The 23,648-nt window shown below is 36.9% G+C and overlaps 1 protein-coding gene across 3 annotated transcripts in view; it reads left to right on the top strand.

Moving 5' to 3' along the window:
* Snx14 (sorting nexin 14) overlaps positions 1-23,648 on the top strand; it is a 58,327-nt gene that overhangs the window by 14,253 nt on the left and 20,426 nt on the right. The window contains exons 7-18 of one of the 3 annotated variants that reach the window (XM_013032868.1): positions 1,881-2,037; positions 6,297-6,372; positions 8,110-8,154; positions 8,247-8,327; positions 8,421-8,535; positions 12,681-12,836; positions 13,254-13,378; positions 13,914-13,972; positions 15,247-15,273; positions 18,767-18,899; positions 21,262-21,463; positions 23,435-23,518. In XM_013032868.1, the coding sequence (XP_012888322.1) occupies positions 1,881-2,037; positions 6,297-6,372; positions 8,110-8,154; positions 8,247-8,327; positions 8,421-8,535; positions 12,681-12,836; positions 13,254-13,378; positions 13,914-13,972; positions 15,247-15,273; positions 18,767-18,899; positions 21,262-21,463; positions 23,435-23,518 (1,260 nt within the window). The remainder of the gene's footprint in view (positions 1-1,880; positions 2,038-6,296; positions 6,373-8,109; positions 8,155-8,246; positions 8,328-8,420; positions 8,536-12,680; positions 12,837-13,253; positions 13,379-13,913; positions 13,973-15,246; positions 15,274-18,766; positions 18,900-21,261; positions 21,464-23,434; positions 23,519-23,648) is intronic. The other 2 variants (XM_013032870.1, XM_013032869.1) reach the window with 2 other exon arrangements.

Below are 23,648 nucleotides of genomic sequence, written 5' to 3'. Positions count from 1 at the left end.
GTCTGTGAAACTCTTAGCTCCAATTAACCATCAGAAAACCACAAGTGGCACTGTGGCTCAAGTGGTAGAACACTAGCCTTGAGCTGAAGAGCTCAGGGACAGTTCCCAGGCCCAGAGTTCAAGCCCTACAACTAAGAAAAAAAAACCCACAGAAAAATATGTCTGTAGTTATGATTTATTTATTTATTATTTGCTGGATCTCCTAGGGCTTGAACTCAGGGTCTGGCACTGTCCCTGACTTTTTATGCTCAAGGCTAGCACTTTACCATTTGAGCCACGTCCCCATTTCTGGCTTTTTGGTAGTTAATTGTAGATAAGAGTCTCTTGGACATTCCTGCTTGATCTGGGTTTGAACAGCAATCCTCAAATCCCAGCCTCCTGAGTAATTAGGATTATAGGCGTGAGCCACTGGTATCTGGTGTTTGACTTTTCCATAATGTTAGCAATAGGTAGCTAAGGGTTCTCCATGTCTCTTCTTGATACTTGTTTGTTGCTGTGTTTCATTGTGGTTGTTGTACTGGATTGGATATAGGGCCTCAAGCTTACTAGACAAGTACTCTAGTACTTGAGGGCTGGGTGTTAGCCCTCAGTTATACCACTGTGTCCTATGCTCTGACTGAACATACAAAACTTATCCAAGGAAGATTATAAGATTCTGAAAGGTTTTTTAAAAAAATGATATTGACACAAAATAGGTATAATTAAGCATCATCATCATCATCCTCCTCCTCCCTATTATTTTGCCTGATCTAGGGTTTGAATTTGTGGGCTTGTTCTTGCTTGGCTCACTTATGCAGCTAGTACTCTGACTTTTAGCTATCTCTTCAGCCCAGTTTTTTGCTATTCATTTTGGAGATGGAGTCTCCTGGGCTTGCTTTGAACCTCCATCCTCTGGATCTTGGCATCCTGAGTAGCTAAGATTACCTGTTAGCCACTGTCACCTTAGAATGCTGTTTGTTGCTTTTTTAATTTTTTTTTTTTTGTCGGTCGTGGGTCTTGAACTCTGGGCCTGGGCGCTGCCCCTCAGCTCTTCAGCTGAAGGTGAGCACTCTACCACTTGAGCTACAGCGCCACTTCCGGTTTTCTGGTGGTTTATTGGAGATAGGTCTCACGGTCTCTCCTGCCCGGGCTGGCTTTGAACCGCGATCCTCAGATCTCAGCCTCCTGAGTAGCTAGGATTACAGGCGTGAGCCACCAGCGCCCGGCCTTTTTTAATTTTTTGTTTTGACCATACTGATGTTTGAACTGAGGACCTCACATTTTTTAGGCAGGTACTTTATCACCTGAGACACTTTCCCAGTACAATTAAAGAATTTTGAATAGGGTAATTTTTGTTTTTGTAGAGTGCAAATATTGTTTTAGCAAAAGTTTTGTGTATACTAGAAGATATTTTCTATAGATTTTCTTTAAATTAAAAATTATTTGCTACTATTAGTATTTTTTGACAGTACTGGGAATTGAACTTAGTTACTCTACCACTTGAACCATACACCAGCATTTTTACTGTTTCTTTAAATAATTTGTACAGTCCAGGAAGTTAAATTCTTGTTTGCCTTGTAAAATGGCCTATTACAAATATATTGCAATAAATTTATCACAGGAGAAGAGTTTCTCTCTTTTATATACTGCTTGAACAATTTCCCTGTTAAAATACACACTGGAAAATAAAAAGAGCTAAGAAAGGAGTAATTAGGTTAGATGTTTTTCTATGTTAACAGAAATGGTTGAAGTTACTTAATGTTACTTATTTTAATAGTCATTTTATTTTATTGAGCATCTATCGAACAATAGAGTTTCATCGTGATATTTCTCTACATAGATATATTTTTTTTTACTGGATTTTCACTTCTGTTATTAATACTTAAATTTTATCTTTCCAGTAAAAAATACGGAGTTTTTACAGCAAGCAGCTTTAGAAGAATACGGTCCAGAGCTTCATGTGGCTTTAAGAAGTCGAAGAGATGAATTACAATACTTAAGGAAGCTTACTGAGTTACTTTTTCCTTATATCTTGCCTCCAAAAGCAACAGACTGCAGGTATAGACTAGAAAATACCACAGTAGCATCTGTATATGTTTGAAGTGTACATTTGCATCTGTATGCGTGTCATATATTTGCCATATATATCCAGATGCTATATATATATATCTATTGCTATTTGTTATCATAATAGAAATTCATTAAAACTTGAACTCTATAGTGTAAAAATTTTACTTTTTTGTTTGTTTTCTCTGGTGCTAAGGATAGAACCGAGGGTTTTGTGCTTGTTAGGCAAGTACTTTATCACTGAGCTACACACATCTTTAACCAAAGATTTTGTTTTTTAAAAATACGTTTCTGGGCCTTCAGTGAAGGCCCTCACACGTGATAGTCAAGTACTCTACCACTTGAGCAGTACCCTTAAGCTGAACAGTATTTCATTTGAAAAAAATAACTATTACATCTTCAAATGACGATTTAGGTACTAAATATTCTTGGTGTTCTGTGTTCCTTAGAATTTTTTTCTTGGATATGCTATTTTTGCCTCTCATGATAATAAATGTCATCATGGAAAGAAAACAAGATGGAAGTAATACTTCCACAAAATTAACTTATTTAGGAGGTACTAAAACTATTATATAGAGAAAATATAACACAGAATATAACACAGAGATAAACTGCACAGGCCAGGACACATGCAGACAGGTCCAGTTGGACTTGTCCTCTGCCTTGTCCCAGCTTGGCTTCACATGGATGATGGCAAGCCATTGTTCTCATACCTCTCCAAATGCTTCAGCTGTTTTCAGTCTATGCAGTTCTGGTCTTGCTAGATCCTGGACTGCTCAGAACTAACAACCTTTCTATTAAGTCTTTTGTTTCCTGGCTGGAAGTTATTACTTCCTAAGCAATTTGACATTGGTATATATTCTAGGGTAACCTCTTTCTCCATCATAGGGAGAGACTGGCCCTGTAAAGTCAAGAGAGCAGTTACATGATTATCTGGAAGTCATTGGCTTTCTGACGTGTAGATTATCAGAATCCACAATGTATGGAACAAAAGTAGTAGGACAGTCCAACACCTGTCCAGTAGTTTTTAAAAACCTCTCTATCTCTTTTTTTTTTTTTTTTAGGGCCTGGGCGCTGTCCCTCAGCTCTTCAGCTCAAGGCTAGAACTCTACCATTTGAGCCACAGCGCCACTTCCGGCTTTTTTCTTTTTGCTTATGTGGTGCTGAGGAATCGAACCCAGGGCCTTGTGTATGTAAGGCAAGCGCTCTACCACTGAGCCACCTTTCCAGCCCTTAAATATCTCTGTATGGAAAGTAAAAAATTACTTCTGAGATTCATATTCACCCAAGGAAAGTCTTGTTATATTCCTAGAAGTGATTCATCAAAGTGTTTAGTTTTAATAAAAATTAGAAAAGAGATTTATATTATTACTCTTAACTAGGATACTTGGATTTTTTGAAATCCTTATTCATGAAGGAAAAGAAGACAACAAACATTTTCTCCTTGTTTCTAGGACAGGAAAATTTATGCACCAAAAATTTATGCACCTAGTAGACAGGAAAATTTATGCACCTAGTTGATAATTGATGAAAATTGATAAAGATGGGACAAGCTGTAACAATTGCTGTGTGGGTTTAACAACTCACTTATGTTGAAGAGAAGGAGTGTGATGTATTCAGATGTCCTGTTCCTTTGGTTTTGTTTCAATGAAGATAATGAAGACTATAATCCTAATCTCTAGTAGTTCTTTTATAAATGCTCACATTTGTCCCTGAAGATGTTATTTCTCTTAAATTATTAATGACATAGAAAGTCCATTAAAAAAAAAGTCCCTTAAAAAAAAAGAATTTTTTCTTGGGAACTCATCCTAGAAATCAAAGATGGGTTGGGCATTGGTGGCTCATGCCTGTAATCCTAGCTACTTAGTAGGAAGCTGAGATCTGAGGATTGCAGTTCAAAGCCAGCACAGCAGGAAAGTCCATAAGGCTCTTATCTCCAATTAACCACTGGAAAACCGGAAATGGCACTCTGGCTTAAGTGGTAGAGTGCTAGCCTTGAGTTGAAGAGTACAGGGACAGTGCCCAGGCCCAGAGTTCAAGCCCCATGACCGACAAAAAAAAAACAAAACAAAAAAGAACAAAACAAAAAGATAGATATAACAAAATTAATTTTCTTATCTGAGATCCTTTTATTTCCTTGATATTCTTTTGAAGAAATATCACATTAGGACTCTTACAGACATAAACACTGTGAATAAACTACAAGTAAGTATGGGTTTCAAAATAGTCAGATGGAACAGGTGCTGGTAGCTCCTGACTAATTCTAGCTACTCAGGAGGCTGAGATCTGAAGATCAAGGTTCAAAGCTATCCTGAGCAGGAAAGTGCAGCAGACTTACCTCAAACTAATTACACAAAAATACAGAAGTAGAATGTGGCTCAAGTAATATAGCGCTAGCCTTGAGCAAGAAAGCTCAGGAACAGTGCCCAGGCACTGAGTTCAAGCTCCAAGACCCCAGGACCAGTGCATGTGTGTGTGCGCACACATATACTCTCTCTCTCTCTCTCTCTCTCTCCAGATGGGAATACTTAAAAGATTATGAAGTCCATTCTTCCTTGCTCTGGCAGAAGCTTGTTTAGAGATTTCTATGAATTACCTCATTACTCTTAGTTGTAGTAGTCACTACAGAAGAGATCCTGGCTTATTGTCAGTTGTATACTTTGTTGATTTTGTTTTGTTTTTTGGGACAAAGTCTTGTTGTATTGCCTCAAACTTACCATGTAGCCAGGTAGACGTTAAACTGATGGAACTCTTGTCTCTGCACCTTGTGTGCTAGGATTACAGATGAGCATCACCATACCTGGCACAATGATACTTTAAGTACTTTCGTTTTTGAAAGTATTTTGTATTAATGTTTTCTTAACACTTCTTTAATTAGGAATAGTGATACACACTTGTAATCCCAATTACTTGGGAGGCTGAGGCACTAGGATTGAAAGTTTGAGACGAGTTTGGGGAACATAGACTCTCTTCTAGACCAATTTGTAATGTTACTTTAGATATTATAAGTAAAAAAAGTTACATTATATTATTAAATATATTAGATACTAATCTTAACACCTTTGTTAGTGCTACTGAGGACTAGACCTAAGATCCTGTACATTCTAGGCATTCCCATCCTTTACACATTTAACATGGACACTGGTGGCTCACACCTTTATTCCTAGCTACTCAGGAGGCTGAGATCTGAGGATTGAGGTGGAAACACAAGAAAAATCCCTGGGAATCATCTCCAATTAACTACCAAAAAAGCCACCAGTGGAGCTTAAGTGGTAGTAGCTTAAGTGGTAGAGTGCTAGCCTTGAGCAAAAAAGCTCAGGGTCATTGCCCAGGCTCTGAGTTCAAGCCCCAGGGCCAGAACAAAAAAAAAAAACAACAAAAAATAATTTAAGAATATATTAATTATGTAAATATTCTAGGCAGGAATTATTTTCTAATGTCTTCTAAGTTTCCTGTAAAGGAATACTTTTTCTTCTGAAATAATAGACTACAAATTCAAGTGTGTGAGCCTATAAAACATAAGCATTACCTGGAAGTTTGCTAGAAATGCAGAACCATGGGGTCCATCCCAAATCTATTAAATTATAATCTATACTTCTGCAAGATCTTTAGGTAGTTTATATGCACTTAAAACTCTGGCTCATGCCTATTAATATAGCTATTCAGGAGGCTGAGGTCTGGGGATTGTAGTTTGAAGCCAGCCCAGGTAGGAAATCCATAAGTGTCTTACATCCAATTAACCACCAAAAAGCTATAAGTGGAGTTGTAGCTCAAATTGTGGGATGCTAGTCATGAGTGAAAAAATGAGGGGACAGAACCTAGGCCCTGAGTCAAGCTCTGATACTGCTGTGCGTGCGTGCGTGTGCACGTGCGAGCACACACACACACACACACACACACACACACACACTCCCCAAAAACAACTAAAAAAGAACCTTGAGCTGGCTGGGTACTGGCAGTTCACATCTGTAATACTAGTTACTCAGGAGGCTGAGATCTAAGGATTGGAGTGTGAAAACAACCAGGTCCACGAAACTTTCATCACCAATTAGCCACCAAAAAAGCCAGAAGTTTCAGAGCTCTGGTTTAAGTGGTAGAGAGCTAGCCTTAAACAAAAAAGCTCAGAGACAGCACTCAGGCCCCAAGTTCAAGTCCCAGGCAGGACTAGTACAAAAAACCCCAAACAACAACAACAAAACCCTTAAGAATGATTATAAATCATTAATATGTAATTGTTAATTTTTTTCCAGGTCCCTGACCTTACTTATAAGAGAGATTCTCTCTGGTTCTGTGTTCCTTCCTTCTTTGGATTTTTTAGCAGATCCAGTAAGTTTTTTTTATTTTAAACATTGTTTTCATTATAAAATCTACTTAACATAAAACTTAATATGTAGTACATTGTTACATGTATAGTGTTATTAAATATATTGATGATGTTGTGCAGCAATTCAGTACAATACCACAAATCTGTAGAACTTTTTATTTAACAAAACTATGAACAAACTATACAAGTATGTTTGACCATAAGTGCAAATTTTAAACAATGATTACTGCATCCTTCCTCCAGCCCCTGCCAACTGCCATACTACTTTGAATTTGACTATTGTAGGCACCTCATATAAGTAAAGGAGTTATATAGTCTCTTTGTGTTTTAACTTATTTCACATAACATTATTAGAACATTAGAACCAACCTTCCTTCCTTCCTTCCTTCCTTCCTTCCTTCCTTCCTTCCTTCCTTCCTTCCTTCCTTCTTTCCTTCTTTCCTTCCTTCCTTCCTCCCTTCTTCTTGGGAGCTGAGCTTTTGCTCAAGAATAGAGTTCTACCACTTGAGCCAGAGTTCTACTTCCAGCTTTTTTGGGGGTAGTTTATTGGAAAGAAGAGTCTGACAGACTTTCCTGCCTGTGCTGGTGTTGAACCAAGTTCTCAGATCTCAGCCTCTTGAATAGCTTTGGATTATAGGCATGAGCCACTGGCACCTGGCGAATTCCCTTCCTTTGCTTTTCTTTCTTTCTTTTTTTTTGTCGGTCGTGGGGCTTGAACTCTGGGCCTGGGCGCTGTCCCTCAGCTCTTCAGCTCAAGGCGAGCACTCTACCACTTGAGCTACAGCGCCACTTCCGGTTTTCTGGTGGTTTATTGGAGATAGGAGTCTCACGGTCTCTCCTGCCCAGGCTGGCTTTGAACCGCGATCCTCATATCTCAGCCTCCTGAGTAGCTAGGATTACAGGCGTGAGCCACCAACGCCCGGCTCTTTCTTTTTTTTTTTTTTTTTTGGTTGGTTGTAGGGCTTGAACTTAGGGCCTGGGTATTGTCCCTGAACCTCTGTGCTCAAAGCTAGGGCTGTACCACTTGAACCACAGCACTGCTTCTGGCTTTTGAGTAGTTAACTGGAGATAAGAGTCTCACAGGGATTTTTCTGCTGAGGATGGCTTCAAACTGCAGTCCTCATATCTCAGCCTCCTGTGTAGGATTACAGGGGTGAGCCATTGGCACCCAGCCCCTTTCTTTTTAAAGCTAAGTATAATAGTCCGTTAATATTACTTTTTGCTTATTTATTCATCCTCAGAAGGATCCTTGGGATATTTCATCTTTAATCCAGTTGGATTTTAAGAATCACATATAAATATTTATTTAATTATTTTGCAAGTCCTGAGGCTTAAACCCAGGGTCTAGGCATTGTCCATGAGCTTCTTTTTTGCTCAAGGCTTACATTCTACCACTAGAGCCATAGCACCTCTTCTGGCTTTTTCTGTTTATGTGGTACTGAGGAATCGAACCCAGGGCTTCATGCATGCTAGGCATATACTCTACCACTAAGCCACATTTCCAGCCCTAATTTATAAAAATTTTAAATAGTAAAATCAGAATAGCTTTTCTTTGCTTATGTTCACAAACATGGGCAAAGAACTAGCTTTATAGATTTTTTTAAAAAGTCCCTTTGTGCAGATGCTCAGCTGCTATGCCATTTGCTTCATTTTTCTAGTAAATTTGATGAATAGTTTGAGAATTGTGGACAAAATACAATAATGGAATGACCTTGACTGTATTTATTATTTTCCTTTAGGATACTGTGAATCATTTGCTTATCATCTTCATAGATGACAGTCCAGTGAGTATATATTAGAAAACACTTTAGAAAGCATTGAATTTAGATTGTGTTCATTCTAGGTATATTGACCAAATAATTCTGTTTTTTCAAAGCCTGAAAAAGCAACTGAACCAGCTTCACCTTTGGTTCCATTCTTGCAGAAATTTGCAGAACCCAGAAATAAAAAACCATCTGTGAGTATTTTCAGCAGTAACATTATTTTTGATAAAAAATAATTTTAGAATGTATTTGTGTAGCCTTACCTTCTTCCTTATCTTTGTATCAAGGTACTGAAGTTAGAATTGAAGCAAATCAGAGAACAACAAGATCTTTTATTTCGTTTTATGAACTTCCTGAAGCAAGAAGGAGCAGTGCATGTGTTGCAGTTTTGTCTGACTGTTGGTGAGGATCACCTGTGTTTACTTATAATCTATTTTTTTTTCCTCTGCCAGTCCTGGGGCTTGAACTCAGAACCTGAGCACTGTCCCTGAGCTACTTGAGCCACAGCACCACTTCTGGCCTTTTCTGTTTATGTGGTACTGAGGAATCAAACCCAGGGCTTCATGCATGTTAGGCAAGATTATACCACCAAGCCACATTCCCAGCCCTTCTATATTCTTTTTACACTTTTTTTTTCAGCCCCATCCTGGGTCTTATTCTTAGGGCCTATGTGCTATTCCTGAGCCTCTTTTTGCTCAGGGCTAGCACTGTCCCATGAGCCACAGTGCCACCTCTGGCCTTTTCTGTGATTAATTGGAGATAAGAATCTCATGGACTTTTCCTGCCCAGGCTGCCTTTGAACTGTGATCCTCAGATTTCAGCCTCCTGAGTAGCTAGGATTATAGGTATGAGCTACTAATGCCCAGCTTTTTATACAACTTTTGATTTATTTAAATATTTAGATCATATCTGATGTCGAAACCATTTATTACCATTTATCATTTACTCAACATTCTAAGAGCAATTATGGATTTATTGCAAGAATCCATTCTTTTCCATGTTGGGACATAATCTTTCACTGATTGTAATCAAATACTAGTAGCAGAGAGTAATATTGAAAATTCAGTATGATGAAAGTATTATGAAAGATCCCTTTAATAGTACAAACCAGTACTATGTTGTCATTGCTTCTGTTAGGGATTTTTTTTATTAATAATCAATATATATGTATGTGGGGGATTGGGTATTTGTATTTGAATCTAGGGTCTTGCGCTTGTTAGGTAGGTGCTCTTCTATTTGAGGCACTTCCTTTAACCCTCTTTCCTTTAGCTACTTTGATAGTTTAGTGTTTTTTCCCTGACAGACTTAGTCCTATTTACACCTGCTATATAGCTAGGATGATTGTCACATCCACTGTAACCAAAATTTTGATTGAGATGGGAGTCTTATGGACTTTTTGAAATTTAATCATCATCATCTCTCCAAACGCCTGTAGCTGTGATTATAGGCATGAGTCACCATGCCCAGGAGGAAATGTTTAATTTTGGTTTTAGTTTTTAATTTTACTTGTAATTTTGATTACAAACTATAATATCATGGCATGATTACAACCTTATTACTTACAACCAAATGTTGTAAGGAAACTCAGTCATGAGAAACAGAGAAGCCACCACTTAAATGGCCAAATGATAAGAGATAGCTGGAGGACCACTGGTGGACTTGTGTCTCAAAGACCAGCAGCCCTGAATGCACAAAACTTAGGTAGGCCAAAACCACACGAGGTGTGTGGAATCAAACCCAACAAGTGTTATATATGGGCAAAGAAAACCAGATGAGGAAATATAGGGAAACAATCAGGGGAAGTCAAGGGCCAATTGTCTACGGAAAGCATTTTTTAATGGACTATGTAAACTTTTTATTTATTTATTTATTTATTAGCATTTTTTATGGATTAAACTTTATTTGTTTATTTGCCAGTCTTGGGGCTTGAACTAAGGGCCTGGGCACTATTCCTGAGCTGCTTTTGCTCAAGGCTAACACTCTACCACTTGAGCCACAGCACCACTTCTGGCTTTTTCTGTTCATATGGTACTGAGGAATTGAACCCAGGGCTTCATATATGCTAGGCAAGCACTCTATCACTAAGCTACATTCCCAGCCCTTATTTATTATTTTTTAAATATATTTTATTATTGTAAAGGTGATGTACAGAGGTGTTACAGTTATATAAGTCAGCTAATGAGTACATTTCTTTTTGAACCATGTCACCCCTTCCCTTTCTCTCTCTCAGTTTTTCTTTCCTGACCCACTCACAAGTTGTGTCATTTGGTTTTTGACAGTGTCTAGTGAGTGCCACTGCTGCATTTGTTCATCCTTTGTCCCACCTTTTCTGAGCCTCTCCCTTAACTTCCTAAGGACAAATAAGCAAGGCAAAAGGAAAAGACAACAAAAAAAAGCAACAACGACAATTAAAATCTCATTTCCATTTCTTGGAGCTCATTTTGTAAAATATTATTTTATATGATCATATGTGTATAACTGTTGAGCCTTTGTGACTCGCTCCTATAAATATCCTCCTTTGGTTTCACTGTGTGACTATTTAGAGACTTACCCCAGTATATATATATATATTTTTAACCTTGCAGTGTGTTTACTTGTAGATTTATAGGCACATTCTTTTTACCACAAATGAGGGAAACCATGCAACCTCTTTTTCTTTGGGTAAGGCTTACTTAATTTTTTTTTCACATCTTTCTTTTTCACGTGAAAAAAAAATTGTACAAATGGTACAATATTATTTCTGATTTAAGAACAGAGTCCCATTGTGTATCTATATCACATTTCCTTTATCCATTCATCCACTGAATGCCATCTGGGTTGTTTCAAGTCTTGGCTATGGTAAACAATCCTGCAATGAACATGGTTGAGCTGGTTGCTTTAGGGTGACCTTTGTGTTTGTGTTTTGTGTATATGTGTGTGTGTGTGTGTGTGTGTGTGTGTGTGTGTGGTTTTTTTGTTTTTTGTTTTTAGGTCCGGTAGTGGGGCCTGAACTCTGGGCCTGGGCACTGTCCTTGAGCCATAGTGCCACTTCCTGCTTTTTTCTTTTTGCTTATGTGGTGCTGAGGAATTGAACCCAGGGCCTCATGCATGCAAGGCAAGCACTCTACCACTGAGACACCTTCCCAGCCCCCTGTGTGTGTGTTTGTGTAGGTCATAGGGCTTGAACTCTAGGCCTGGGTGTTCTCCCTGAGCTCTTCAGCTCAAGGCAAGTACTCTACCATTTGAGCCACAATGCCACTTCCAGTTTTCTGGTGATTAATTGTAGATAAAAGTCTCATGGACTTTCCTGCTGGGGCTGGCTTTGAACTGCAGTCTTCAGATCTCAGCCGCCTGATTGTTTGTATTCTGTTGGGTAATGCCCAGGAGTAATGTTGCTGGGTCATAGGGAAGCTCTATTTAGTCTTTTTGAGAAACCTCCATACTGCTTTCCAGAATGGTTGAACAAGTTTATCTTCCCACCAACAGTGTAGTAGAGTTCCTTTTTGGCCAAATTCCCACCAGCATTTTTTTTTGTTTTTTTTTTTTAGTTTTCTCGATAATGTCCATTCTAACTGGGGTAAGGTAGAATCTCAATGTTGTTTTGATTTGCATTTCTTCTTTTCTTTTGTTGGTTATGGGGCTTGAATTCTGGACTCCAGTGCTTTCTTTGAGCTCATCAGTTCAAAGCAAGTGTTCTTCCACTTGAGACACAGCACCACTTCTGGTTTTCTGGTGATTAATTGGAGATAAGAATCATGGACTTTCCTGCCTGGGCTGGCTTTGAACCTCAGTTCTCAGATCTCAGCCTCCTGAGTAGCTAGGATTACAGGCATGAGCCACCTGCATCCAGCTCTGATTTGCATTTCTTTTATGGCCAGAGATGTTGAACATTTCTTTTTTGTTGGTCATGGGGCTTGAACTCTGGGCCTGGGCGTTGTCCCTGAGCTCTTCACCTCAAGGCAAGCGCTCTACCACTGAGCCACCTTCCCAGCCCCTATGGCTATCACTTTAACACTTGAACCACAGTGCCATTTCCTGGGGTTGTGTGTGTATGTGATTAATTGGAGATAAGTCTTCAAACTGTGATCCTCAGATCTCAACCTCCTTAATAGGTAGGAGTATAGGCGCAAGCCTAAAGAAAATTTTACACAGAAGTGGAGCTGGGGTTCAATGGTAGAGTGCCAACCTTGAGCAAAAAATTAAGGTATAGTGCTCAGTCCCTGAGTTCAAACCTCAGTACTGGCAAGAAAGAGAGTAAGGGGGGGAGGGGGAGGAAAAGGAAGGAGGGAGAAAAAGCGGGAAGGAGGATAGGAAGGAAGGAAAGAAAATTTTACATGTGTTAATTGCTGTTCTAAATTCAAGAAAATTAGCAAGCTGTTTATGTATTTTACATTAATATTTAATATGAGTATTTTGCTCTCAAATCTATTTTAAAAGCTTAAAATGATGCATTGGACTCTATTTGTTGCATTTAGTACTGGCTACAGTTAGAACAGGAGTAGGAAGTTTTCATGAATACTTCTGAATTAAAGTAATGTGTTTTTCTTATTCTTTCTTGTATTTGTTAGAGGAATTTAATGATAGAATTTTGCGACCAGAGTTATCAAATGATGAAATGCTCTCTCTTCATGAAGAGTTGCAGAAGATTTATAAAACATATTGTTTGGATGAAAGTATTGATAAAATTAGATTTGATCCTTTTATCGTAGAAGAAATTCAAAGAAGTAAGTGAAACATGGTGAAGATAATGAATTTTGTAGCTCCTTTACAAGTATAAATTTTTTTTCATGTATTCTCTATTTATCATTGCAGTAGATGTGCGAGGAACATGAACAGTTAATCATTTTTAATATTTAGTATTTAATATTAATCTTTGTCAACCTTATTTCTTGCTTAAATACTTCTTTACATATTCATTTTGCTAATGAGATGAATCTTTGAGGAAAGGCTTATTATTCACAATTCATATAATAGATTTTACTTGTTAGTTATTCTCATTTCCTAGCCTAGTATAATTTCTTAAGGTGGATTTTTATAAAACATAGTTGTAGCGGATTGTCTTTTTAGTTGAATGAATTTCAACTAATAATGTTTTTATGCTGCTTGTAAATAATTTCTGCAATAGATTTTTTTTTTAATAGTTGCGGAAGGCCCATACATAGATGTTGTGAAACTTCAGACTATGAGGTGTCTTTTTGAAGCATATGAACATGTTCTTTCTCTCTTGGAGAATGTGTTTACTCCTATGTTCTGCCACAGTGATGAGGTAAGCCAAAGTATTAACCTTGTTTAAGGATTTTTATACAAAATTTAATAGGGTTTTGACATTGCTAGATAAGTGATTCAATAATAAATAGGAAAATAAAACATTTTCAATTCTAAATCCATGTTTGTGTTTATGTGACAAGGTTGATTGGGTCCAGATTGACTTGATTTGCCATATGCCTAACTAGCTTTCTATTACTTGGTGATACAGAAACCCATTCTTGTATAGTTATATACAATTATTTATATACCTGAGGAAATCAAGTGGCCTGAATATCTCCATTTGCAATTGTTTTAATCCTTACCTTGTTTGACTGTGGCTGTGTTCACTTGATTTCAATAGCTTTTTCTTTTTATTTATTCATTTATTTTTTGCAGTATTGAGGATAGAAACCAAGGCCTTGTATATAATAGGCAAATGCTCTACCATTCAGTTATGCCTTCAGCCCTTTAAACTGAAGAATACAAAGGCAAAATAGCATATTTCAGTGTCAGATTTTAGTTTAGTAAGTGACATTGATTTTTTTATTTTGAAGTATTTCAGACAACTCCTAAGAGGTGCAGAATCACCAACACGCAATTCAAAATTCAACAGGTAGGCATATTCATCTATATATATATATCATGTTGAACTTGCTGATGATACTAATTGTAATATAGCATCATTGAACTTATTAGCTATTTTTCAAATGAACATATGGTTTCATTGCTGCTTGTCAGTGAATTGTTGAACTATTCCATGTATAGTACAGATGCTTGAATTCTTTTATAAAAGTAATATGCTTATAGATCTCGTAGTTAATACATATTAGTGTTTGGTAATCTATTTTGTTTGAGGGTAGGGACATATAAAACTGAAATGCAAAGATAACTCAAGAGTTTTTAAGTGTTTTCTTTTTTTTTGTCCTGTGCCTTGAATTCAGGGCCTGGACACTGCCGTCTCTGAGCCTCTCTGTGTTCAAGGCTAGCATTTTACCACTTGAGCCACAATGACACTTCTGGCTTTTTCTGAGTAGTTTATTGGGGATAAGAGTCTCATGGACTTTCTTTTTTTTGGGGGGGGGTCCGGTCGTGGGGCCTGAACTCTGGGCCTGGGCGCTGTCCCTCAGCTCTTCAGCTCAAGGCTAGCTCTCTACCACTTGAGCCACAGCGCCACTTCCAGCTTTTTTCTTTTTTCTTATGTGGTGCTGAGGAATCGAACCCAGGGCCTCGAGCATGCAAGGCAAGCGCTCTACCACTGAGCCACCTTCCCAGCCCTTTTTTTTTTTTTACTTTTTATTGAACTGACTTAAATATTGTTAATGTTCTCTGATAATTAATGGTTGTCTTACCTACACAGAGAAGGTAAAAGAGTTTTTAAGTTTTTTATTTTACTGGAAATTTAGAGTAGCTTTGTTAATTTTTGTTAAGTGCTTTTAAATATTCATGTGGTGTTTTTTTTTTTCTTTTGGTACCAGTCCTGGGGCTTGAACTGAGGACTTGAGTGTGTCCTTGAGCTTTTGTTTGTGCTCAAAGTTCATACACTACTACTTGAGCCACAGCTCTACTCTGGCTTTTTGTGGTTAATTGGAGACAAGAGTCTCATGGACCTTCCTGCCTGGGTGTGCTTTGAACCATGAACTTAGTGGAACTTTCAAGTTCTATTATTTAGTTATAAGATTTCTCACCCCTATACCAAATACATAACCAGAGGCTTTGTTTCTATTACACTTACCATGGTTTTTATGTATGCATTTCTTCCTTTTACAAGGAAATTTTATCTACTTGTTTAAAGTGTTAAAATTTTATTTGGTATTTTGAAGTGAAATTTGTTTAATGTCTGGGCTTTCTCTCTTCTCCTAATATAATTTCACATATCTGATATTGCAGAGGTAGCCTAAGTTTGGATGATTTTCGGTAAGTCTTTAGCATGTGATTCTTTTTAGTATAAATTTGTCTGTTTAAGTCCATAATGTACATTCCAAACAACCTAAATATAACTAAAAAGGAAAAAATACAAAACACTATGCCGTTAGATAACTTTTTTTTTTTTTTGGTTGGTCATGGAGCTTGAACTCTGGGCCTGGGCGCTGTCCCTCAGCTCTTCAGCTCAAGGCTAGCACCCTACCACTTGAGCCAACAGCGCCATTTCCGGCTTTTTCTGCTTATGTGGTGCTGAGGAATCAAACCCAGGGCCTCATGCATGTGAGGCAAGCACTCTACCACTAAGCCAACTTACCAGCTCTGTTAGATAACTTTTAAATGAGTATCTTCTTTAATTCTAGGTATTTCCTTTTTTAAATTTTTAGTGCCAGTAATAAGGCTTGAACTCAGGGACTGGGTACTTCCTCTGAGCTCTTTTGCTCAAGGCTAATGTTCTACCACTTGAGCTATAGTTCTACTTCTGCCATTTTGGTCATTTGGAGATAAGAATCTCATAGACTTTTTTCAGTCCTGCTGACTTCCAACTACTAGATGTTAGCATCTAAGTCTAAGTAGTTAGGATTATAGGCCTGAGCCACTGGTGACCCACAGATAGCTTGACTTTGAAATGACATATGTTATAATAAAATAAAAATGTTCTGATACTAAGATCTTTTCACTTTTCAAGGTTGCTAACTTTTTATAGAGAGGGGCTTTTTTTAAGAGAGTAATTTTTTTAGAGAGGATTTTGCTCAGTTATTTTGCATAATGATTTGTTTTTAAAGATTTCTTTACAAAGTAACAGATAATATTTCTATGATCCTGGGTATAATTATAAGTGGGGCATTTAAAAAATGTCATCCTTCCAGATCTTGTTTTATGGTCTCCCGATTTTAGAGAGGAGAAAAATCTAGGTTCTAGATATTTTAACAACATTTTGTCAACATTTTATGTTTATTTTTGGAAATAGTTTTATTAGGAGTAACTGTTTTCCCTTTTTTGTTTGGTCATACTAAGTTGGAACTCAGGAACTCAAGTTTTCAGGGAAGGCACTCTACCACTTGAGCCACATCTCCTACTAACTCTGTTTTATAAAAACAACAAATGCTTATTTAGATAATCTGGCTTACCCTTTTCACTGTTGCTATTATTACTACATTTCTGGTTTTACAATAAGTTTGATTTGTTCCTCAGAGCATGCATATAATACAGATGTTACCATGTACCTGGTATAGTTGCAATTTCATCAGTTTTTTTCTTATTTCTGTAACTGTTGCATTATTTCACTAGATGAATGTTTCTCTTAGGCAAATAGGTATCCAGTAAAGTTAAGCGTTCTAAACAACCTTTGTCAGATTTTAAAATAATCATTTTTCTAAGGAAGAGGTGACACTGTCCAAAAAGAAATGTACTCATTACCTGACTTATATAACTGGAACCCTCTGTACATAACCTTTATAATGACAATTTAAAAATAAAAGAATAGCTATTTTTACTTGGGTATTCATTGTAAAGGCCATGTTATGATAATAATGAGTTTTATATTAAATAAAAATTATACTCTTTAAAAATTTTTTATTGTAAAAATACTGTACAGATGGGTTACAGTTACATGAGTCAGGTAATGAGTACATGTCCTATACAGCATTGTTATTTCCTCCTTTGTTTTTCCCCTACTATCCCTTCCCTCCCTACCTACCCAACTCCTCCCTCCCCCACCCCCAAGTTGTAAAGTTCATTTTCAGCATAGTGTTTATACATCTCATTGTTAACAATGGGTCAACCTGTATCCCTATTTAAGCATTTTGTTTTTTCCCTTTCCCTCCCCAAATTAGAAAAATGTATGTATAAGATGCAGGGCACCAACATCAAATACAGTGAAAAACAGGGGTTATAGTGTGGAGGAAGAACATATAAGAGAAACAAAAAAATCATATAGTATATTTTGAATATGTTAAAAAACAATAGCAAGAAAATAAAAAACCTCTTGGGATTCATTTTGCTTAACATCATCTTAGATGGTCATATATACATAGTTTTGACCTTTTCTGCTTGTCCTAGACTTACACAAGTTATTGCAAATAAAGGTAACGATGGGAGCTATGTTTCTTTGGGCCTGGCTTACTTCACTATATAATTTTTTCCAAGTCTTTCAAAAAATTATAGTCTTTTTGAAGCCTGGGGCATTTTGTTATAATGGGAAAAAATGGCTGTTTTTCTTTTGAGCTGTTTCTGATTTTAGGAATTTATTTGTTCTGCTGGTACCAGGGTTTGAACTGAGTGCTTTGCACTGTTTTTTTTTTTTTTTTTTGCCAGTCCTGGAGCTTGAACTCAGGGCCTGAGCCCTGTCCCTGAGCTGCTTTCTGCTCCAGGCTAGCACTCTACCATTTGAACCACAGTACCACTTCTGGCCTTTTCTGCTTATGTGATACTGAGAAATGGAACCCGGGGCTTCTGGGCATGCACTCTTACCACTAAGCTACATTCCTAGCCCTGTCTTGTACTCTTGCTGAGCTTTTTCTCTCAAAGCTGAGTAACACTTGAGTCACACCTCCCCTTTTCTGTCTAGGCTTGCTTTGAACTTGGATCCTTTAGATCCTAGCCTTCTGAATAGCTAGGCATGAGCCTTTGTCACCCAGCTAGAAATTTACTTTTGAAAAAAATTGTAAAACTAACCTTTAATATTTATGAGAGAAGGCTGCTTCCTGGGCTACATTTGCTTTTATCTTTATTATCATGACTAGCCCTTTCCTTTGGTAATTTTCTTTTTACTACTTTGAAGTTAAATAAGGTGTTTTATACTTTGTCTTCCTCTCTTGAGTATATGATTATAGCGATGGATTTTCCTTGTATATTTGTCAGTCATAGATGACAAAATTTAACTTTCATCAGAAAATGAAGAATAATAAGGTTTATATATTTCTTTTGTGTTTTTTTATTATTTCAAAAATATGTGTGGCAGTGAGAACTCTGTGCCACCAGAGGGCTCTCCTCTTTCAAAAATGTCTTTGGAATTTAACATCAGCTAACTTTCAGATGGTTTGCTTGTAGAATTTGTTTCATTCATTCATACTACAAATTTAACCTTTAAATAGTCTGTCCTTTTTAGCTTCTGAAATATTGAGATTTAATTAGTGACTGAAAACTGAAAATTACATTAGTTTAATAGTGTCAAAATTATTTGTTTTCCTCTTTCCCTTTTTTCCTGGTGATACTAGGAGTTGATTTTAGTGCCTCATGCTTGCTACATAAGCACTCTACCACTTGATCCATGCTCCAGTTCTTGTGCTTTCTGTTTGTTGTTCAGATAGGGTCTTGAGGTTTTGCATTGTTCATTAGACCACAGTTCTACATGTGCCTCCCAGGTAGCTCAAATTATAGGAATGAGCCAATATGCTTGGTTTCTTTTTCTTTAGTATTGTTTATAGTATACTAGACTGTTGTGATAATTTGCCTTGTGCCTGATAAGTTTTTGTTCAATATTTAGAAGCACACAGAAGAGAGGAGAATCATTTGGAATTAGCAGAATAGGTAGCAAAATTAAAGGAGTATTCAAGAGTACCACAATGGAGGGAGCTATGTTGCCTAATTATGGTTTGGCTGAAGGTGAAGATGACTTTGTAAGTAAAAAATCTTTAAGTAAAGAAAGCTTTATAAGCTTAAGTTCTTTAATTCGATGTTTGTATAACTGCAAACTTAAGATAGCATTAAACATTGTGTATGCTATCTTAAATTTCTTTTATTTCTTTTTTTATTTTTATTTTTTTATTGTGAAAATACTGTACAGAGGGGTTACAATTACATGGGCAAGAGCTATCTTAAATTTCTGAGAAGTAAGGTATCACTCAGTTTTTAAGGCAAGAATAAGTTAGAGGCTAGTCTGGGCTATGTTGTGAAATCTTGTCTTAATAGCAAAAACAATTCAATCATTTTGTTCACAAATTTTACTTAATTTTAGTTAATAGGAAAGCACTGAAAATTTCAGAGAACTATTGTCATAGAGATTTCTCATTAAGTCTGTTGGTACAAACACCATTTAAGTTGAAAAACTTTGTTCCTTGCTACTCATTTATACTTGTATGTTGCTAAGAATTTTGCTTTCCCATTTTTTAGAGATTTTTTTAAAATTTTAACTATGTTTTTAAACTTTTATTTATGTGGTACTAATTGAACCCAGGGCCTCAAAATAAAAAGAATATCCTATTATTAGTAGTATTTACTAAACAAATTGTTTTACTTTGGTTTGTTTTTGTTTGCTTGTTTTCTTTTGCCAGTCCTAAGGCTTAAACTCAGGGCCTAGGCACTGTCCCTGAGCTGCCTCTTTTTTTTTTTTTTTATGGTCAAGGTTAGCACTTTACAACTTCAGCCACAATGCCACTTCCAGCTTTTTCTGATGTGATACTGAGGAATTGAACCCAGTGCATCATGCAAGCACTCTACCACTAAGCCACATTCCCAGTCCTCTCTGTTGTTTTATGACCTACTCCATCCCCAGATCCATGAACAAGACTATATAATGAAGTGCTAGAATAGTGGGAGTAAATATCTTTCCACCATTGGTTTTCTCCGATTAAACTATTCACAGTTCTCTTAAGTGCTGTACCTTTAGTGTTAAAATTAGACAATATAGCACTTGCTGGCTTCAAACTCATTATCCTCTTGCCTCTACTTTTCAAGTGCAAATATAGGCTTTGATTACTGCCTTAAAAGAAGTGTAATCTTTGAGATGAGTGTGTCCCAGTACTCAGAAGGCTCACACAGGAGAGTCATGAATTTGAAGCCAGCCTAGGCTACCAAGAGAGTTTTAGGCTCACCTTGACTACATATTAAGATCTTGTCTCAAGAAAACAAAATGAATGTGTTGATTATTCCTAATATTTTATTTCTTTAACATGATTAAGAGATGTCTTGATTGAGCAAAGATATAGAGCTTAATAGGTTCAATAAAATTTGAAAGTATCAATCATTTTTTTCCTTCATTATATTTATTTCGAGATGTAGATTTCTATTTTAAAATACTTATTTTTAGATATTTAAAATATTTTAGAATTTAAGGGCTGGGAAGCTGGCTTAGTGGTAGAGTGCTTGCCTTGCATGTATGAGGCCCTGGGTTCGATTCCTCAGCACCACATAAGCAGAAAAAGCCAGAAGTGGCTCTGTGGCTCAAGTGGTAGGGCGCTAGCCTTGAGCTGAAGTGCTGAGGGACAGCACCCAGGCCCAGAGTTCAGCCCCCACAACCACCACCACCAACAAAAAGGTATTTTATGTAAAATTTGAAAGTTAGGATATGAAAAAGCAGTATTCTATAGAAGTTAGTGCCTTTCAAATCTTCTTTTCAACTTTTATATCCATATAAAATACAGTGGGCCTGGGCGCTGTCCCTGAGCTCTGTCCGCTCAAAGCGACTACTCTAACACTTGAGCCATATCGCCATTTCTGTTTTTCTGGTAGTTAATTGGAGATAAAAATCCCAGGGATTTAACTGCCTGGGCTGGCTTTGAACCAAGATCCTCATATCTCAGCCTCCTGACTAGCTAGGATTATAGGCAAGAGCCACCAGTGCCGATCTTAATCCAGAGTTTAACTCTGGGTCAGAACACTTTCCAGAAAGGTTATGCTGGTATTCTTCATACTTAATAGTGTATTACAAATGTAGCCATCATTGACTACTTTCAGTATTCACATTCCTAAGTGACAATATTACCTAAGTGACAGTATTACCACCAAGGTTGAAAGCTTTTTATATTTGTATGCTTTTAGTATTTTTTTCCATAATCTCTGAAATGTCTGGTTAGTTTCCATTATACTTCAATGTATATGTATATAGCCAGACCTAAAGTTGATGCTAGTAACCTGTTTTAACTTTTTATTTTTATACTTTTGATAGAAAATCATCATCTAACTACATTTTAAAAATTACCAAAATAATATGGGTGTATCTGTTCCTCTGTATTTCTAAAGGTACTGCTATTTTTTTTCCAGATTGAAGAAGGTATTGTTGTAATGGAAGACGATTCTCCAGTAGAAGCTGTTAGTACGCCTAATACTCCCCGAAACCTTGCTGCCTGGAAAATCAGCATTCCTTATGTAGACTTTTTTGAGGATCCCTCCTCCGAAAGGAAGGAGAAGAAGGAGAGAATTCCTGTGTTTTGTATTGATGTTGAAAGAAATGACAGACGAGTAGGTAAGAAGTACCTTCTTAAAAAATGCCCGTAAACCCGTCTTTATTATGTTTGAGATATTTGCTGTGTATAATTATTAAATATGATTGCCTAGCTAAAAACAAAGTATCTAGAACAGAAAGTTAGATGAAAACTTAGTTTTTATAAGTTGTGTTTGTGGTAAGTTAATTCATTCAGTCAACACTATTGAGTAAACAATAGTAAACAGTCCAGTGACACATTTTGTCTCTTTCATTATGTCTCTTTCATTACTTTTGTTGTCATCAGTGGCCATTATGCTTAACTTATCTTTTATGCGATTAGCACTATTTTAGGTATTGTGTCTCTTATTTTAATTTTAATTTATATTTATTTCACCAGTAATGGTATTTGAACTCAAGGCTTCTCACTAGCTCAGGTTTCTCATTTAGCTGGTGATCTACCTCTTGAGCCATTCCTTCAAATCTCAGCCTTCTCAGCTGGGATTAAAGCTGTGAGCCTCAGCACCCAGCTTCCAATTTTAATAAGACAGTATTTCCCCTTTCCCCATTTTTATGGGCTATTAAAATTGAATAAAATATAATTAGACATAGCTTTACAGATTGTCTCCCTGCTTTGCAGACTTCCTTCTTTTAGCTCTTCCTGGCTTTTTCTATTACAGTAGAGACAGGAAGTAAACAATATACTGGAATAAACAGTCATCTCTGAGTAGTCCTGCATATTTTGAGAATGATAAACAGAAAATTAAAGTTAAGCTCAGAAGAAGAAACTGTCTCTAAGAGAAATGAGGCTAGTAACTAAGTGGTAGTGAAGATCAGTGCTGATTCTATGCTCTATACTATATGGAAGTGCTTTAGGTGGATTACTACTACTACGACTACTACTACTACTACTATTATTTGTCAGTTGTGGCTCTTGAACTCAGGGCCTGGGCACTGTCCCTGAGCCTCTTTTTGCTCAAGGCTTTACCACTTGAGCCATAGCACCACTTCTGGTTTTGAGTGGTTAATTAAAGAGTCTCTTGGGGACTTTTCTGCCCGGGATGGCTTTGAATTGCAATCCTCAGGTCTCAGCCTCCTGAGTAGCTAGGATTACAGGGGTGAGCCACCAGCACCCAGCTTAGGTAGATTTTTTTTAATGTAGTAAACACAATTATTTTTATTCTATAAGCCAAGTAAGATGCAATGAGATTATGTGTTTAAGGCCACATAGTAAATGGGGCCCCGGGGATTGGACTGGTGGTCTGACCTGATTGTTTTAGCCCTTACCTGTGTTTTACAATTTGGTAGCCAATTAACATTTAATTGGTTACACTAGCCATATTTCAGGTTCTTAATAGTACTTAGTAGCAACTCTTTATTAGATATATAGAATATTTACAGGATTGCAGATTGTCATTTTGAAGTGTGCTTCTATACTATATTGTTCCATCAGGACAACTTAGTCAATATTTGAAGGACTCAATTAGTTACATTTTTGTTTTGGGGAGTTGTGGTACTGGGGCTTGAACTCAAAGTCTCCCAAGCTCTTCCTCAGCCTTTTCACTGCTGGCTGGCATGCTACCACTGGAGCCAGGCCTGTAGCCCGCTTTCTGTGCCGGTTGATTGAAGATAGAGTCTTCTGGACTCCTCTGCCCTGGCCAGTTTCAAACCTCGGTTAGATCTCAGCTTCCTAATTACAAGTCTGAGTTACTGGCTATAGTCATACTTTTTAAATGAAATACGTCATTTTGATGACTTTAATAATTGTATAAATTTTCAAAAATCCTTTAACTTTATGATTCTATTGTAGAAAAAGTATATTTGCTTTAGATAACCGTAAAAAGTTGAAATTTCTGTCTCTTATAGGTAATTAAAGTTTAGGGCAAAATATGATAATGTAATATTCAAAATAGTAAGTTATTAAGGCTACAAATATCCTTTATATTATTGTTGAATAGTTCATTTACTAATAGTTTTTAAAATTATTTGTAATTCAGTGTTTTCATTTTACAGTTGGGCATGAGCCTGAACATTGGTCTGTCTATAGAAGATACCTTGAATTCTATGTTCTTGAATCAAAACTAACAGAATTTCATGGTATGTTGTACCTTTTATATAAAACATTACATGGGGCTGGGAAGGTGGCTCAGTGGTAGAGCGCTTGCCTTGCATGCCTGAGGCCCTGGGTTCAATTCCTCAGCACCACATAAGCAAAAAGAAAAAAGCT

This window comes from Dipodomys ordii, unplaced genomic scaffold (genome assembly GCF_000151885.1).
Source record: "Dipodomys ordii isolate 6190 unplaced genomic scaffold, Dord_2.0 Scaffold158, whole genome shotgun sequence".
In the NCBI taxonomy this organism is placed as follows: domain Eukaryota; kingdom Metazoa; phylum Chordata; class Mammalia; order Rodentia; family Heteromyidae; genus Dipodomys; species Dipodomys ordii.
The sequence above is the reverse complement of the archived record's forward strand: the minus strand, read 5'-3'. Positions and strand labels throughout refer to the sequence as shown.